This window comes from Melampsora larici-populina (genome assembly GCF_000204055.1).
Source record: "Melampsora larici-populina 98AG31 unplaced genomic scaffold MELLAscaffold_7, whole genome shotgun sequence".
In the NCBI taxonomy this organism is placed as follows: Eukaryota; Fungi; Basidiomycota; class Pucciniomycetes; order Pucciniales; family Melampsoraceae; genus Melampsora; species Melampsora laricis-populina.
Genome location: NW_006768771.1, coordinates 976,837 through 996,144, shown reverse-complemented (window position 1 = coordinate 996,144; position 19,308 = coordinate 976,837). Strand labels below are relative to the sequence as shown.

Below are 19,308 nucleotides of genomic sequence, written 5' to 3'. Positions count from 1 at the left end.
CCTCAAAAACCGTAAGTCAACTCACTCTTTCAGCCTCATCTCATCTCTCCTTCCTCAGCTGATACGGAACGTCTCTCACCTTGATCTTATAATCGATCTTAGATAGTTCGAATATTTCGTTGTCATAACCCTTGCAGTCCATATGGGGGTTGACCTCCCCGATTTTGGCGTCATGGCTTACTGCATGAAGCTAGTCGACTATCAATTTCCTGAGCCTATTTATATCGTACGTATTCACCATTTCCAAGTTCCCTCCTTCCCAATTTTCTTCGCTTCGAAAATTCTGCTCAGATACTTGTTCAAAAAGTTAATTTAATTCATCGAATCCCTTTACTAATCACAATTTCCTTCAACGTTTCCGATAAATCATAGTTAAAGATGTTACCTTCAAGCTTGTCTCTTGCTCCTGCCACCAGTGGTCCAACCCTTTGTCCTAGAACTCCTACTCAACCCAGACCCGGCTTTATCGCTCAGTCTCCAGATTTACGTGTCGCTTCCCTTCGACCATCCCCTGTTCGCAATGTTAATACTTCTGATAACGAAGCAAGTGTGTACGAGATTAGCAGTGGTCAATCCGATACTACTGATGGTGTTGGTGGGGATGGTATTGTACTGGTTGAAGATTCCGACCCGGGTAACTCACCTGTTCCTCCCAAGAACAAGAAGAAGGCCCGTAAGACCAAAGCTAAGGTTCATGTGGTTAAGAGTCGAGGCCGTCCCCGTGGTTCTGGTGCATCTATTGGCTTAACTCGAGGCCCTTCCAAGAAATCGAGGAAAGGGCGAGTTGAAGTAAGTTATCCTAGTTATTATTGGTGATAACTAACTGACCAAAACTTTCGGATTGATATAGGCCACTGTTCCCGATGTTATCGACGTCGATCAAGAGTCTGAAATTGAGGTTGTTCCGTCTGCTGGTGTCCGACGTGCGCAACTTGATCGTGTTGCCAAGCTATTGGAGTACTTCAACCCCCCGACTCATGTCAAAGGCGAGGTAAGGTCTCATTTCACTACTCTTTTCACTCATTCTCTTGTAACTCGAACTTATCTAACATCATTTTGATTGAATTTGAAGTCAGGGGACGACCCCCGAAGCTTCCAGTGCCGCTGGTGTAGGGGACGTTTTGTTCGTGGTGCTCGTAGTCATTACAATCTATACGCTCATCGGGATGGAGCTAAAGGTCGAGCTGCCTGTCCCCGACGAGCTCGAGCCATCCAGGCAGGTGTCAAGTTGCCTAAAACTTGGCATCAAGATCAAGCCGAAAGTGCTCAGCCCTTGAACGACGCTAACGGTCAACAAACTCTCGATGGCTTTCTCTCACAAGCCACCTTCAGTGTCGAACTTTGCAACACTGTCCTTGTGATCTGGATCTTGTGGCACGCGCTTCCATTCAACCGCTTCTATGACGGTCCTTTACGTGCCGCATTCAAGCTTGCTAACCGACGAGCTGACTTGAGGACTCCGACTTGGGCTGCTGGAATTGCGAAGGAGCTGTATGTCAACTTGAGTTCTTCAGTGATCAATATGGTCTTGGTAAGTTCAACCTCTCCAACTTCGTTTATTCAATCAAACGATTCATTGACTTCTTCATTTTCTTCTGGACCAATTAGGAAAACGCTGGAAAATTCTCGCTGGTCCATGACGTTTGGACGACGAAGGGTAATAGATATGCATTCATAGGGGTTTCGGCCAATTTCATCGACGATAACTGGAATTACAGATCAGTTCACCTCACTCTCAAGCTAGTGGCCTGGAATAAGATGGGTTTCTTACTTGCTCGCCCGGTGGGCCGATTCTTGATTGCAAACAAGCTTCATACTAAGATGAGTTGTCTCTCTCCTTTGAATCATAAGTTTTATCGAACTAATTTGAAATTTCTCTCATTACATGATAGCTCAAACGACTGACTCCGGCTCCAACAACAACACGATGGCTCTTGAGATGCAAGAAATGTTCTCGGAGTCTGAGGAAAAAGTACAATGGAACTCTTCGAAGAACCATGTCCGATGCTTTGCTCATAAGCTCGGGCTGGTTGTCAAGCATGGCTTGAATTCGATTGGATTAGCTGCTGGACATATTAAACCAACTACTCCTCCTAACACTACCATTCCCATTCCTTCCATCGTCCTCAATGACGACATGACCGAGGTTGTATGCGAGTCTGACGATTCGGACGATGAGCTCTGTCCTCAGCCTTCATCACATCCTCCTACCGACTCCACCTCCGATGTTGAAGATGGACCAGGGTATGATTATGTACCGTCTGACACTTGTGTTGTGGTACGGGGAGCTATAAAGGTAAGTGATGCTATGTAATTGTTTTTGTTTCCCTCTCTTATCTTGGATCTGTTCAACTAAACTGACCTCATCATCGCCATATCTTCCAGCTCAAAGATATCAACGCACTCCTAACTCGAAGTAATGCCCGCCGTGGGGAATTCCAAGCTCGAGCTGCTCAGATGGGCTACGATGGTCCTTCACCCATTGCAGGATGGGGTGTACGATGGAACATCGACTTAGCGATGTTTTCCAACTTGGTTGCTGCTCGTGATGTGAGTCTTCTCTGTTTTCTTTTCGAATTGATCACTTATGTTTGTACTCATTTGATTCTGCTTTCTAGGTTATTGATTCTATACTCATTGCTGATAGAAAAACAAGATACTATCAAGGTGCTATGATGTCCATGGAGGAATGGGACGCGGTGGAAGAATTGTGCAAGGTTTTAAAAGTCAGTATTTTTTCCTTATCTCATACCTCTAAAACGTATAACTAATCCCACTGCTTCATGTACATATTCAGGTCTTTCACTTCTCCACCAAACGGTTGGAGGGTGACTTTGCGTCGGGCTCGGTGCTCCTGGCTGAGTACCTGCGTGTGAACGAGGTCCTTCAGCAGTTACGCGACAGCTCGAATTTCCCAAGTTTGATTCAAATGATCGACACCATGCTAGTCAAGCTTTCAGTTTACCAAGACGAAGCAGCCACTTCGGACGTGATTGTACTGGCTACAGTCATGAATCCAAAGTATCGACTTCGATTCTTCGACCTCCATTACCCTGAGTATGCAGAGGCAGCGAGGGAACTTGTTGAATCTGTATTTCAGGAGAGGCTTTCTGACTGGCCTGTCACTCCACCATCCACCCCTCCTCCCGGTCCATCCTCCACCAATCCTTTCGATCACTTCGATATCTTTACCTCTTCTGCTACATTTCAAAATTCTGATTCGATCAGATCCTCTGAACTGGAGATTTATCTACAAGGAACTGTTCCGATCACTCCTGGCCAATCGGAACTCACTTGGTGGAGGGTAAGTTTTCTTTTATTCTTCACCTCATAGACTTGTATTAATCATTGCTTTCTCGGTTCCATTAGGAAAACACTGAACAATTTCCTGTCCTGGCAACTGTTTCCAAGGATTATCTCTCAGTTTCAGCTACCTCCTGTTGTGTTGAGCGAACTTTTTCTTCTGCAGCCGACATTGCTGTACCTGCGCGTGGTGGTTTGAAACCCAAGACCATCTCACGAGCTGTAGGATGCAGACAATGGCTGCAATCCCACATCCCCATAATTGGCCGATTTTCTGATGCTGTTGCTTATGTTACCTCGTTTGCAGCTAGCATGAAGAAGAAGATTAAAGACATATAGTCTCACTCTTAAGTATTTACGCTTCTTGTTTTCCTTGATTAGGTTTTTTCTTTTACTCTTTGTATGTCGCTCGTCTCTTCTGTTCTACTGTGTTGCTTTTTCCTTGCGTCTTGAGTTCAACTTCTGTTCTGCTTCTTGTTTTCTCATCTTGTCTCTTAGCCTTTGTGTCCCTATCGTCACTCGTTTATTTAACCAATTTGTCACTTTATTCTCTTGTTTTGGCTGGCAAAACACATGTTTGTCTTTTTTTTTCTGCTCTTATATCGCTCTTTGTGTACATATTATTTCACATGTCCATATTAATAAAAAAAATTGTGAATAGGACACTCTGCCCGCTCCCAGATCCGGCAAAACGTTGCAGCGGGGCGCAAGCGAGTCTCAAACCCGCCGCGCTCCTTTGATAATGTAGCGAGTTACAAGATTAAGCGGGGCGAGAGCGTGTGGGCCATGTAGTGGTTGTGTATACCGTTACAAAAATTTTGTGACTTAGCGGATCGCAGCGGTGCGGTTCAGGTATTGCTTCCACCTCTACTCAACAGCCACAACCTAGCGATGTCTTGAAAACGGAACTTGCCAGGGCTTTGAATCAGCAACTCAGTAAGTCTGCTCAATCATACTTCATCCTTTTGTTCACAGAGATATAGTAATTGACTGCCACAACTGTTTGTAGCCGAAGTACTTGGCTATCGTCCGACCAGAGGAAAATGCTTTCCTTTGACAGCTGACCCGGTTGCAGGTCTTGTCAAACGCAAAGTCCCTGTCCGAATTATTCAAGAACCGGAATCAAAATTGAGTGCTGAAGATTTGAAGGTCGGCCACAAGGCAATGCACAAGGTGCATCGACAGGAATGGTTAGATGATTTGAAAAGCAACCATTTTCAATTGGAGCTTTTGGACGGTGTGGAAAGGGTTGGTGCTGATTCAAACTCGGGAGGAAATGAAGGTAATCAGGCCATCAAAACATCGAAAGGTAAGGGTAAGCGTGCAAGCAAAATCAAGTCAAGTGAAATAGTGAGTGATGACGAAGAAGAGCAGGATGTTGATGATGATGAGGAAGAGGAGGATGAGGATGAGGATGAGGATGATGATGATGATGAGGAGGAGGAAGAGGAGGATCTAGGACTAGATATTGATGATGATGATGATGAGGAGGAGGAGGAGGAGGAGGAGGAGGAGGATGAGGAGTAATTTGATGATAAATAAGTATTTCAATTGTGTTGTCTACCTTTACCTCTTTACCTCTACCTTTACCGTTGAATTTTTCTTTTCTGTGTTTCTTTGTGGTGTCTTTTCCTTCATTATTATATTCCTTTGTTTCTTCAAGTTATAAAGTGAAGTTTTTGTAAAACTTTTTGATGTTTGTGCTGCTGCTTTTCTTTTTCTTTATCTTTTTCCTTGCTATATGTGATATGTTATTATGTCTTCAATTTTGAAGAAATCTAAAAATGTTTTTTGACGGGTCTTCTGTGATATCAACCTGTGTAGTGAGCTGCCCACCACCAGATGCATCTCGAAATTTGAGCTTTTATAAGTAGTAAATGACAGGCAGTGCTTGTCAGCAGCAGATTCATCTGTGACCACCAGATGCATCTGCTAGTGTGACAATTGGTTGTGATTGTCAGTATATACATACATCTTACCAATGACCCAGAGCAGCGTGACCAGTGTTGAGCTGCCCACCAGATGCATCTGATGGCCAGATGTATCTCAAAACTTGAGCTTTATAAGCAGTAAATGACAAGCAGTGCTTGTCAGCAGATGCATCTGGTAGCCAGATGCATCTGTTGTGGTGATTGTACGAAGTATACTGTACATTCAAGTGGAGTCATCTGACCAATGACCCAGATCAGCGTATCCAGATGCATCTGACATCACCCCAGATGCATCTGGAATTACGGTTCACAGAACACGTGATAAATCACACGCAGATGCATCTGGAATCACAGTGCACAGAACACGTGATGAATCACACTCAGATGCATCTGGGGTCCCAGTGTACAGAACTTGTCAGGTAAAGCACACTCAGATGGATCTGGGGCCAGATGTAATGTGGCTACATGACTTACACGGCCCACTATTGGCCCAGATCCATCTGGAGCATTAGGCAGAGAGAATTGTGACCTTTGATTTTTTTTCAAAGGCCACTTCAGATGTGTCTAAAGGGTCTGGAAGGGTCTGAGTACGCATTTTCGGACTGGATCCGGCAGGTTTCCTCTTTTTTTTTTCGGATACAGTCCGAAGCATTTTGGTGACACAGGTGGTTGTCGGTTAACATCAAGAACCTCTTCCCTGCCACTTTGTAGCTCTCCTTCACCATTAAGTATCCCAGGCGTGCCGCGACGGTTTCCGCCCACGCGATGCCTCTGCCGGACTCTCTCCATCCCCTTCTAAGTCTAAACTTCGACCATTTCCGTCCCACGATTATTCCAATTCCGTATGAGGTGGAGGCGTCGCCCACCCAACCGATGTTTATGACGTCTGGTGTTGGGATTAGTCGTCGAGGTAAGGCTGATGTCAGTACCTCTAACCACCTCTCCAAATCTTCTTTCACTGATTCAGGTAGGTCTCGCTTTGCTGATTTGTGGATCCACTCCGCACTGAAACGATAGATGTCTACACAATAGCAGGCCATCTGGGGGAATACCATTGATGTGTGGTTTAACCTTCCCGCCAGGCTCTGGACCGCTTTGAATTTGTGGGATGGGGTGCGTAAGAACATTTTTATTTCTTCCATACGAGCGTCAATCTTTTCCTGGGGAAGTCTAACGGTTTTGTCATTTCCATTCCAAATAAAACCAAGATAGCGCTGTTTGGTCTTGAAGTCGCTTCGCTTTTCTACGTTTTCAACCACCCCCATCCTGGCACTCAAATCCGAGATTTCGTTTAAGCTAAGGTTTTGACTGCCGTCAGCTTTTTCTACCGCCTTGATGAACAGTGTGTCATCCACCCATCGGAATGCTGCTAATAACGGGAAGGTTTCTAACATGATTGCCTTCCAGGCGTCCGCGACCTGGCCGAAAACACCGCATCCTGCGACGCCTCCGAAGGTTATGCGGGTGTCTAGTAAAATCTCCTCGTCGAATGTCAGGATCATCAAGAAACGCCACTGGTCTGGACTTGTAGGTATTTGCCGGTAAGCCTTCGCCCAGTCGAAGATTGCCAACAAGAGTTTCCCTTTGTAAGTCGAAAAGAATCTTGCGACTTTCTTAAAGTTGTCCCAGGTTGTGCTAAAATCGTCTTTATCAACCTCTGCGTTCACTGACCGTACCCCGGGTTTGTTTCTCGGGAAAGAAAGGTCATTTATTGGTCGAGTCGAACCATTTCCGTTGATGACCGCGCCGATTGGGCTGGTCCGAAAGAAACCAAGTTTATGGTAAACTTCCTCCTTTGAGAAGGGGCCTGCCATGCGGCCGGCAGCTAACTCTAGTCGGAAGTTCTCGAGGATCTTGTCTTTTGCCGCCAACACTGATGAGTGGTTGGGTGGGCAGAAGAAGGGGATGCCTGGAACCACTGCGTTCTTTATTCCTTGGTCGAAACCTGTTTGGAGGCCGTCAAGAATCCTCGAGTACTTTGAGAGCAGGCCGCATCTCAATAGCTCCCTCTCCCAAACCAACAGGTTCATCTCACAAGTCGCTCTCACCGGCCATTCTGGTTTCTTACTCCGGCTCACGCTTGGCGTCTCAGGAATTGGCTCAACGTACCTGTTGTGCGTGCATGCATGGTAAGTTTTCCGCTCTGGGGCTCTCAAACTTTAGGAAGATGTGGAAAGGAGGGGGGAAGGTGGCTCGGCAACGGGGACAACGGGAACGTGTGCTCTCCAACTGAATTTGGCTCATAGCTGATTTTCATTTCATTCGGAAGACTGCGGCTTACTGTCTGCTACCTCGGCCTTTCCCTTTTGTGCCTCTAGGGCTGCGGCTACGTGACTTGCTCCTTCTGCGATACCTCGGTCGGTCATCTCTTGAGTACCGATCACGACCGCTGGTTCTATCCCTCTCTCTCTCCCGATAAGGTTCTCTCTCGCGACCTCTGTCGCCTTCCCTTCGGCGGTAAGATGTGTTCGGGTCTCTTGCTGCTGTTGCCGCGTGTTTCTCTTCCGTCGACATCGTCCTCCACTTTTGAGAAGAAATCCACGCCCCTTGTGACGTTGCCGCTGGCGATGTCGTTGCTTGGGCTCCTATCCGACTGTAGGCGGTCTCTAAGTTTGATTTCTTGGAGTGTGCCGTTGTGGATTTGGGAAGCCCAGTCAGTGGGTTTTGGTGCGCGAGGGGTCCGCCTAAGGCGTAGGGGTTTGTGCGATAGGCACGCTCCTGCAGGGTGTCTGCTTGAAGTTTTGCGTACTCGAGGATCGTGGACTGGAGTGTGCTAAAGTTCCGTATGCGATTGTCGATCGTCTCTTGCATTACACCTTGGCGGATTAAGATGCAGTAACGAAGGGCAATCATCCACCCGAAGTTGTCACGTAAGTCCATTACCACCCTTCGATGACCTTCGAAACGCTCTGCCAGAGTGATCCAACCCGCATCCGCCACATACTTGATAAACAAGCTGATACCATCGATCCATTCTTCAAATTGCATCGTGTACTCGTCTGGTGGGGGTTGGCCTCCGTACACTCTCAGCGACGCGCTACCGTCGTCCACCTTCGACTCTGAGGGGGCTTTCCGGCGACTCCATTCGGTTTGGTCGTCAGCGAGAAACAACTTATTGAAAACCGTCAGAGGTATGTACGATTTGAAGGTTCTAAGCCAGTGCCTCAGGACGGGGGAGAGCTGAGGTAACCCTTTTTCCATTTTCTCCGATGAGTCTGCCACCAGTAGTCTTCCGTTCTCGACGACGTCCCCGTTTCGCAATACCAGTCGGCCTTTCCTGGTCGCCAGGAGGACTTTCACTTGTTCGGCTTCGTCGACGTCTTCTTGGGTAAGGAACGGGCTAGGTAGGGGGAGCGTGGCGAGTTGTGGTTCTGGGTGAGTCGTAGGGGGTATCCGAGTCTGGTATATTTCGCCTTGTACTCGTGATGGCATCGAGTAGGCGGGCTGAACCTGCGGATGTGCGGTGTGAACGGGTCCCAGGCGAGATTGTTGTGAGGTGTAGGCTGGGGGTACGTGGCTTGCGACACGAAGGGTTGAGGTTCAGCGTGTCTTCCCGGCGGTGGTGGTAAGTTAGTTCCGTGTGGGACGTCTCCTGTGCCGTGGAAACGTTCTGCCAACGGTACGTTTCCTACGCTATTCTCGCTGGCTGACAGCTCCTCTTGCACTAGAGTGTAGGGGCAAGAGTCTGGGAGGCCACTGCCGCCTGCTGCTGGAACTCGAACTCCGTCCGTTCCAATCACGCTCCTCGCCGTCTGTCTGTCGAAGTACTCCAGGATGCCGTTTGCTTCGGCGTGTCTTCCTTCGGCAAACAGCCTGTTCACCCGTGCGTTTAAGTCTCCTGTGAGCAACAACAGAGTGGGTTTACGTAATTTGTCAGGCTTCTTCCTCGTGAGATAAGCTTGTCCGGGTACTGATTCTTGGCTCGTTCGATGTGCTGACTTGGCTCCCCCCGTCTAAAAGGGTTCTTGGAGTTTCTCCACCCCTGAGGATATCCTGGAGTCTTTCGCCCCCCCATGTTGGGATCTTGGGATCGTCATGCGCAGGTTCCTGGGCCTTTGGCCCCCTGGCTTTCCGCCGGAGCGTGTGTAGGGTCGGTGTTTGACGATCACGGGAGGGAGCAAACCAGAGAAACGGGGATCCGAGCCACGAGAAGGAGGGGGAGATTAAGTAGACAAAGCTTACCTCTTGCTGGGGACCGGTCGACGGATTGGTCAAAACTGGGAGTTGGGCTAGTTTGACTATGCGCCCTTCCTTTCCCTTTCTCTGCTGGGGGTTGCCAGGAGGTTTCGTCATCGACATCCGAGCCAATCAAGGATCCTTGTAGAACCAACGCGGCGTCTTCTAGTAGTTCTTCCACCTCGTCTGTTTCTAAGGGCGTGCCGTCAATTTCTTCTTCTTCAAGGGGTTGAAGATTGTTGTTGTTGTTGGCTCGTCTTGGGGTGGCTAGGGGTGGGCCAGGCTGTTGTCCAAGTGCAACCGATCTTGATCGTGTCCAAGTCGAATTCTCAGCTGCCGCCGCCGCTTGTTGCATTGCTTGCTCCATGCTTTCGTCGATTACCATAAGCGGCGCAAATTATGAGTTGACTGTTGTGAGATATTGAGCCTAAGATCTCACGCTATGAGGGCTTGCTGAGGATCTGGGGATCCGGTTGTTGGTGAAATCCTGCGGTGAAAAAGTTCCGCGCTGTATTGTGCCAGAGTCTTGACTTCGACTCTGCGTGCGTGGCTTTCACAGCCAGAGTTTCACGGGTCGCGCAAGCCCTGTCATGGACTGATGAACCACCTGTGTTATGGTGGTTCTGACTAGGCAAAAATAAATAACAAATAAATATCAGAATGCCACACAACAATTCATGTTGGAAAATCTGCATATGTATGTGCATACGTGTGTGTCCAACTTTATTTGATCTGTGAAATTTGTATTGGTACAACTTGTGTTTTGGTCACATTGAGCATCATTCATGTTCTGGACAACAACAATTTTTTTTTGATTTTGCTGAATTTTTAGAAGAAGAGGAAGAAGTAATGTAACTTTGACGTAAAACAATATCAACTTGGATGACAAAAAATCATATTCAAACAGATGTGTGCAAGAGAAAGATTTCAAAGTCACAGGTTTATCACAATTTGACAGGCCTTAGCAGGTAGATCATTGACCACTTTTTGAGTGGAGGTATGTCAGCCATGAGGAGTATTCTGTGATACTCCCATGTGTCAGCCATCATTTATGTACACATCGGTTCAGAGTTGTTAACACAAGCAATGAATTTCAGGTCATTACCAACCGTGAAAGCAACAAGACCCTAGTCCCAAAATAGGGTATTGATTGACTCCAAGAAGTAACCGATTGATGTTGCGTGTTTCAAGATCAAACCCTGATGACAGCATCCAGGGAAAACCCTGACAGTCTAGCTCAGAGCGAGTGACTTTTCTCTGATATATAAAACAAGGATTCTGTGCATCCAAACAAAGAAGAACAATCTTAACATTATACCGTACCACTTTTTACCGCAACTCATCAATGAATTAGCATTTTACATCAAAATCCTTCTTTGTTTATCTTTCATCTGAAAGAAGACTTATTTAGAATTCTTATCTTTTAGAATCCTTTATCGCATCTTCTTTCATATCAAAGACACCCTTTTTTTCTCTGAGTCACTATCTCTTTATCAATTGATGGTTTCCTTACTATTTGAATTGATATTGTAGATAGTCTCTCATTTTCCTTTTGATGATAAATTCATCAAACCAACGCTAAAGCGTCACCTAAGGAATAACTACGAATCCCTTCGTATTCACCTTAGAAGGCTACCGTCGTGATTGCACTTCGATAAGCTACTGGCAGCGGTAATCATCCCGCACCTAAGACAACTATACGTAACGACTATAGTTCCTTTTACTTACAAAGAATTGAAAAATAATCTCCCTCAAGTTTCAATAATATTGTCTAAAACTTGATAGAATACATTTTGTAAGTACTATTCAGCTCTGAACTACCAGTCATCTGCCATGACTTAGAGTCTCAGGCTGACATTTGGGGGCCTCATCGGGAAATACTCCTCTTCACCGAGACTAGGAGTGTTATAAAAAAAAAATCCAAGACCTCTCGCATCCAATCATGGATTCAGTACCATTCTCTAAATGAACCGTATCAAAACCAATTCACTGAACACTTCAAACTGTCGTTCATCAAGAATGCAAATCGCGAGTGTCCATCAACCGAGTGAAAAAACTTAACTATCAAAAACAAGAACTTGGCACTCGTTTGAATCAATCTCACATCACTGGATCCACTCATCTATCCGCACAGGATCCAGTTTTCAAAGCGCCAGTCTCAAATCTGTATCGCCTCCCATGATTGAATCAATTTCACAGACCGACTTGTAATTTCACTTGTGCTCTCTTGAGCTCCAATACCAACCTTGATCAAAGATTCAAACATAAACCTACTCATCAAGAATTGAACTACTGATATAATCCTTATACATAAGATATTGAGACCAATACTATTGTTTTATCGCAAGCATAAGTTATCTTCTCAAAGCCACAAAATGGCATGCTTCTTAACAAAACCTTCTTGATAAGCAAGTTTCCAAAATCAGCATAACTCTGTACACTCTTTTGTCCTCTTCATGACAACTAAGAGTGTTAAACAACCTCTCACACTCAATCATGGATTCAGTGCTATTTTAAATTTGAATAATATCACACACACTAACACAACGTACATCTTAGAATATGGTTCATCATTCAAGCAATCCGAAAATGCCCATTAAGACGCATGATCCAGCTTTTGAAAGAACGGTCTTGATTCAAGTCAACATTCCGCCCTGAATCAATTTCACAGACTGAGTCAGGATTCCATCCGACTCTGCGCCTCACCATCAAGTCCGCTCAATGATCCGGCTGACTCGTCTCAACATAAGTACATGTTTGATCAAAATACCATTATGTACCATTATTCTTTGAACCTGTCATGAGTTTAGCACAGTTATTGAACAAATCAATACTCGGCTCAATTTGTTTAGACAATGTACACCAGCAAATCATGAAAGCTGCATATCATCTAAAAACTTCACAAAAGCTGAGAACATCTGATGAAAAGTGCGGTATGAACAAGTTTAGCTTCACGTTCTAATTTCCGGACAGTACATCTATCAGAAGTAGGAAAATTTCAATTACAGAATAGCTGTCTCCAAGATGGCATTTGTCTTTGATGGCGAATGAATGGAAAGCTACACGTGCAGATCGTTCTCAAACCAATCAACCACTCAAACTGACTGTAGAGTCTAGAGACTATGTCAAGTATCAATAACCCACAGGCTCGATGTAATAAAACTATCTTGAACACAATCGATTCAACAGAGACAACCAAAATGTAACTATTAATCGACGGTGCCTGTTGTATAAACAGAAACAATCATCCCCGCGATGATGGTTTTTTTTTGTTTCTTTCCAGTAATTACCAAAAAGTCTATTGAAAAGATGGAAAGCTCTATAGGGAGCCAATACTGACCAATTATGACAAAAAGATTCAGCAGTTCTTGCATCCTGGCTGCTGATAGGTATTGAGAAGGATTGCTACCATATATACATCAAAATATTACTCATAAGGTTTTAACTGGTGGTGCACGCCATACACCAATTATGTACATATAAATGAAGAGATGCATTGCCGGATTTGATTCCAATGCCTATGAAGATGGAAGTTCTTCCTCTGAAAGCTCTCATTGCCACTGAGAAAAAGACTGACGAGAAAAGCAGTGTGATAATTGAACAAACCCACGAGTAAATTTTCCAGCCATCATTACATCAATAAGCCCCTATCTTCGATAACGAAAGTGGTTGAGAGAGAACTGCTCAAAACAAATCATCTGACAGCTACATTGACGAGTGGTTCCCAAAAAATCAAAGAGCTTTTCACAGCATATGGATGATTGGTTCCAAGTCAAGACGACCTTCCATTTTGGTTTGATGTATCAAGTCAGAACCCCATTTGAAACAGAAGGTGACCATTGGACTTGGTGAAGAAAAATTGAGTCACTGGATTAACTCAACCCATAGGTTCAATAACAATATCATTACAACTTCTTTGTGAATGAACAATTGAACTTGCTCATTGAGTACTGAGCTCTACCATCTCATCGATATGCTATGGATGCCAAATACTCAACTTGTGAAGCATTGTAGTGCCCATCAAACCAGTGAAGAACATTTTAAATACCAAAAAACTTTGAACTCGCCCGAATCAAATCCACATCACTGGATCCAATCCTCCATTCACACTTGATCTAGATCTCAGACGAACAGTCTTAAATCAATATTAACATCTGTGTTGAATCAATTTCAAAGACTGACTGAGAATTTCATTCGAGCTTCACTACCAACCTCGATGAACAAAGACTCTAGAAGCAAACTTACTCATTGAGAGCTGAACTAAATACAACCTTGACAAGACATCAGGATCAATACTGTAGTTTCGGTCGTTTCGTCACTTCTCCCTTTGAGCGTAAAATTTGCCTTACCCAAAAGAGCTTGACCTTATATTCTCAACGAGATGTTACATACAACGCTATCATTATATATCAGCCGATAGCTGTCCTCAAGATAACAAGGACTGTCAGGGGTCAGAGCCCAATCCTTTTAATCGTCGATTTTGATCTGCTGTCTCAAGAAAAACTTGCTCGTTCAGAATTATATCTAAACAAGTAGGACAAAGTTAACGAGATAGCTTGGGAATCCGATTTATCATTTGCGCGAGTGTTGATCAAATAGGTTAAACAATAGAACTGGACACGAAGCACCAGGAGTGTTGATATCACATTTCTAAGATCGATCTGCACATGACCCAGCTTGGGGAAGACTACACAATCACGAAAGAAATTTTTCAATGGACTAGTTCAACCCCACACTTGAGCCTACTCATTAAGAATCAGTTTCTTCTTCTTCAATCCCTGACTCATCTCAACCAATTGTACCTAATCATGAATGTAAGCTTCAACTTCCTCATGATGAGCTGAATTACACATTGATTACAAGTTGTTGCAAGTTGATCACATTGCTGAGTAATACTAATAGCGTAGAGCCGTTCTCAAGACGCAAGCGTTAAATGCCTGTCAGTCGGATCATTCCATCAAAAAGTTTCAAATACCTCTCACCTCTAAACTTGGATTTACTATATATTCTGTATCACTAGCTAACGCATCATAAGCTACAGCATTTGATTCATTGGTTATGAAAGTGTCTTTGTAGTTGATGGATTGCAATCACAGAAATTTTTGATTGGTACACGTTGACTAAACGGTAACCTCTTCACAAATTGAACCATCTAAGCTCAATAAGACATCATGAACATTTTCATTGTTTTGGTGCAGAACTACAAATGTTCTCAAAACCATAATGAAACTCCTGTTCCGCTAATCAACCACTCTACTAGAAGTCAGTATTGGTAGAGTTAGCAGTTGCCAACGTTTGATCTATCCACAAATGAAACATGGATCAAAAGCACATTCTCAATTGAAATCGTTCATTCAAGATTGATACCTAGATGAGAAACAAGCTACAACCACTATTGATTGATGTTGAAAAGCCAATGGTAGTTTATAACTAACAGAAGTAAGCATATCCACAACTCATGGATTGGAACTATCATCGTACACTGTCACACATCTTCCCTTCGAAGCTAAGGGAGACTTTGTTTGTATTTCACTCTCTTTGACCGACAATTCAGCTTGAAACATCAAGATCCTTTAAGATTGTCCAGTGTTAATATCACAACTCTGCAAAATGTAAAAATTGATTCCTTATTGCCGGAATAAATTTTGTCAAGTACATTCCCTGCTATCTGAACACTCGATTCAATTCAGATCAAAAGGAGAGATCGTCTTCTTCAATGAATCTCAACCATTAGCTCTTGTTTTGAACGCGAGCTTCACTCTACTCATGAACAGCCAAATCACTCATGACAAGACGCACCAAGTCATTTGCATTCCTATTCATTGAGATCTGGGCTACTTGCATAAAATCTTGAGAAGACATTAGGACCAACATTATTGACTTGTTGTGAGCATAAGATATGTTTTCAAAAACAATCAAAACCTTATGCTTCTTCACGACTCGTTTTGATGCGCAAGCTTTCAGAAATCGTCCTAACCTTGCAATTGTCTACAAATGCTGCTTGGAACCTTTAAGATAGTGAGAACTTACCCTTTTGATACACAGGTTAGGATTAAGACAGTGTGGAGGAAAGAAAAAAAAAAACAAATCATTGATCTGTTGACAAATTTCCAAATCCTCACCTGTTGATTGATATATCATAGACTGACAGAATCACTGTGACTCGACTCCTTGGAGAACAATACAAGTTGAACATTCGGAAGGATAAGTCACAAATCCAAAACATACTCCACATCATTTGATGATGGAAAGACCACACCAGTAGATCTAGCAACTATGAATTGATCAGATCGATGACCTTCGTTGTCAAATTCAAACCCGTCTAGTCTACATACCATATGGTAGCCACTGTATTGGTGATTCCAAATTCATAGGAATGAAAGTTGAGCTAGGCCCAGCAAATGAACCAATATGTGAAGATGCATGTGTAACATTGCCATAGAGCGCTCGCAACAAGTGGCTCACACAAGACCAGATCTGAATGCCTCAAGCATGCTTTGGAAATTAAGGAGTAAAAGAAAACTTATTTATAACTTTTCTTTTCTTTTGACCCCGGTGAGTGTCAGCCATGAGGAGTATTCTGTGATACTCCCATGTGTCAGCCATCATTTATGTACACATCGGTTCAGAGTTGTTAACACAAGCAATGAATTTCAGGTCATTACCAACCGTGAAAGCAACAAGACCCTAGTCCCAAAATAGGGTATTGATTGACTCCAAGAAGTAACCGATTGATGTTGCGTGTTTCAAGATCAAACCCTGATGACAGCATCCAGGGAAAACCCTGACAGTCTAGCTCAGAGCGAGTGACTTTTCTCTGATATATAAAACAAGGATTCTGTGCATCCAAACAAAGAAGAACAATCTTAACATTATACCGTACCACTTTTTACCGCAACTCATCAATGAATTAGCATTTTACATCAAAATCCTTCTTTGTTTATCTTTCATCTGAAAGAAGACTTATTTAGAATTCTTATCTTTTAGAATCCTTTATCGCATCTTCTTTCATATCAAAGACACCCTTTTTTTCTCTGAGTCACTATCTCTTTATCAATTGATGGTTTCCTTACTATTTGAATTGATATTGTAGATAGTCTCTCATTTTCCTTTTGATGATAAATTCATCAAACCAACGCTAAAGCGTCACCTAAGGAATAACTACGAATCCCTTCGTATTCACCTTAGAAGGCTACCGTCGTGATTGCACTTCGATAAGCTACTGGCAGCGGTAATCATCCCGCACCTAAGACAACTATACGTAACGACTATAGTTCCTTTTACTTACAAAGAATTGAAAAATAATCTCCCTCAAGTTTCAATAATATTGTCTAAAACTTGATAGAATACATTTTGTAAGTTTATCACAATTTGACAGGCCTTAGCAGGTAGATCATTGACCACTTTTTGAGTGGAGGTACATCTTGGAGAACTCCCATGCCAAACAAATATTGATCGCGAAAAGGAAAAGCAGCAAGAAGGCCAAAAGTCCACACCCAGAGTCGTCCACCTCCCAATCTTTTGGGGATAAGTGGTATCACAAAAGGCTCTACCAAGATAGCTAGAGGTTGGAGCATGAAATAAACAATTGATTCAGGAAACCAAGTTGAAAGGGCTAGGTTAGGATCCAGGCGCTGAGCAATTTGAAGTGCCGCTATGAATTCAAGAGATACAAAATCTTTCAGTAACTTCCAATATTTTGTAGGTAAAGTGTTGATGATCAGACTTACCGTATTCATGGAGGAATGCCGAAGAAGCAAACACACCAAACATTCCGGCTAATCTCAAAATTCGATGACTTGCTCCCAATCTCCTTACTAGCCAGGCAATGGGCAACCCACCACTGATTAAAAAGATCCTTTGTAATACTGTATGCCAACCTTTCCCCCAAAAGTGTGCGATCGAATTGGATTTATGTGGTGAATCGAAGATCGATGGAAAGTATTTTGGATCGCAAATCTCTAGTATCTCTTGAGGGCAATTCAACAATATTGCTATCTTGTGAACACATGTAGCCAGAAGGGCGAGAGAGTTAAACAAATTATCTACTGAGCATGCTACCCATATACCGAAGCAAGTGGTGTAAAGAGTCTCTGACAAGAGGTTTAATCCAGGAAAACTGGGAACATCCAATGACAGGAGAGCTGATTTGGGGCTACCAAGGCCGGCGTCACGAGTCAGTATGAGAAAACTGAGGGTGATAGTAAGACAAATGTTGACTCGAAACATCCTCCACAGCAACTCAAAAGTGCTTTGATTGTTTGCAGCAATGGCAGGACCGTACGTAAACTGAAGGCCTCGGAACCTGTGTGTGCACAGGTGTTTACACTATCAGTGATCAAATATATGTTATGAGGTGTGGTGATAAGCTTACGAAGTAAATTGTAATAATGTCCAACTCGCCAATTTGAACACGTCGCAGGGTTCAGCTTCTTGTAACTTTTTATAAGCTTCGTCACTTCCTTTAACTTTTTCCCATTGTTCCACACCATCTACTTTCACCAGGGTTCTCGTATAATAAGAGCCTTTCGCAAAACCCCACTCTAATGACTTGATGGCCATGCACCACAGGAATCCCATTTTGATTACATCTTTCATCATATCCGAGGGTTCGACAGATCTGGAAACGCATTGAAAATTCAAATTAAGCATGGTAAGGAAGTTGATTGGTGTCAAACTGATCCGTATCATACGAGACAGGCCGGAATGAGAAAAAGACGGATGGAGTAAAGCACATTGAAAAAAAGTAAAGTAAATGCTATTAATGGTGATGACACATTGAACTTAGCCACCGCCGAAATAATATGTGTGGCGACAATACTTTCTTGAGAGAGATCAATTGTGCTATTTCTAGGGTTGAAAATGGATGTCATGGAGGAAAGCATTTCAAGATATAGAAGAAATTTTTCACTCGAAGCAGGAAGAGTGACGAGGAGATACAAAGGTCAAAATGTCAGTGGCGCGATATATAGGAGAACGGTGATACCACACAGCTATCCTAAGACTCAGAGTCAGACTCGAATGTGGTCAAAATATACCCACGCGTTGAACCTCGAAAAAAATAAATATCACGCAAGCTGATATGAGGCAAAAACATACGTCCAAACTGATCAGCTCTCGTACAAAGTTGCTGCAGCACCCTCGATATGATCGACCTGATTTCACGAGCGAGCTCGTTTCTTCTCCAAGAGAGGACTTGTTTAAGTTAACAACATGAACTTGTCCGGCCGCTTCTGCGAGCGGAGATGAGCCTAAGTTTAAAATGAAACCAGTGTTGCGCAAGACCACCAGCTTCTTTGTAGCCCATCCTAGATCTCTATGATAAAAATCTGACCGGAATTTATACGCGCTTCAAAGTATCCCGGATGTCTAAACTCATATCGATTTTGCTTGCGAACAGGTACATATATCACAGTTTATCAAGGTGGATAAATAAATATCCAGGAAAGAACCTCCTTCAAAGCTTTCTATGTATCTACACATCACTTCCAATCACATCACCGAATGCATAGCCTTATAACTTGTCTTGAATTCATCTTCTTTCATACCTCTTGCAATCTTATCTACACTCCAATCCCCGCATCACTGAATGAAAAACATCTTCAAACTTCGATAATACATCCTTCTTTCAGTGCGAACATCCCACAAGATATGTACAACTTACGTTTCATTTTTATCTCACCTTTGCAAGAAAATCTTGATGCATTTTCTTCCTTCCATGATCCAAAAAAACATCCTCAAACTTTTTTTAAATACTTTTTCCTGAACTTATGAATTTAATCCTATGTAACCTTATTTTTTTGTCACACAGACACTTCTTCAGCCAATGTTTCTTGACACGGACATTAATTTATGTAAGAGATAAGAAGATATCATACAATATTATCATACATGAAAC

General features: G+C 43.4%; 2 protein-coding genes across 2 annotated transcripts; both read right to left on the bottom strand.

The window, feature by feature from the left end:
• Positions 1-7,393: 7,393 nt before the first annotated feature.
• Positions 7,394-9,795, bottom strand: MELLADRAFT_95217 (uncharacterized protein; the record flags this gene model as incomplete). The annotated part of the gene is made up of 6 exons (XM_007406740.1): positions 7,394-7,463; positions 7,516-8,313; positions 8,374-8,751; positions 8,853-9,115; positions 9,174-9,301; positions 9,417-9,795. 6 exons carry the CDS (start codon positions 9,793-9,795, stop codon positions 7,394-7,396), a joined length of 2,016 nt encoding a protein of 671 aa, XP_007406802.1.
• A 6,979-nt stretch (positions 9,796-16,774) lies between these two features.
• Positions 16,775-19,081, bottom strand: MELLADRAFT_103817 (uncharacterized protein; the record flags this gene model as incomplete). The annotated part of the gene is made up of 6 exons (XM_007406739.1): positions 16,775-17,064; positions 17,141-17,715; positions 17,785-17,902; positions 18,000-18,030; positions 18,510-18,739; positions 19,075-19,081. 6 exons carry the CDS (start codon positions 19,079-19,081, stop codon positions 16,775-16,777), a joined length of 1,251 nt encoding a protein of 416 aa, XP_007406801.1.
• Between the last annotated feature and the right edge of the window lie 227 nt (positions 19,082-19,308).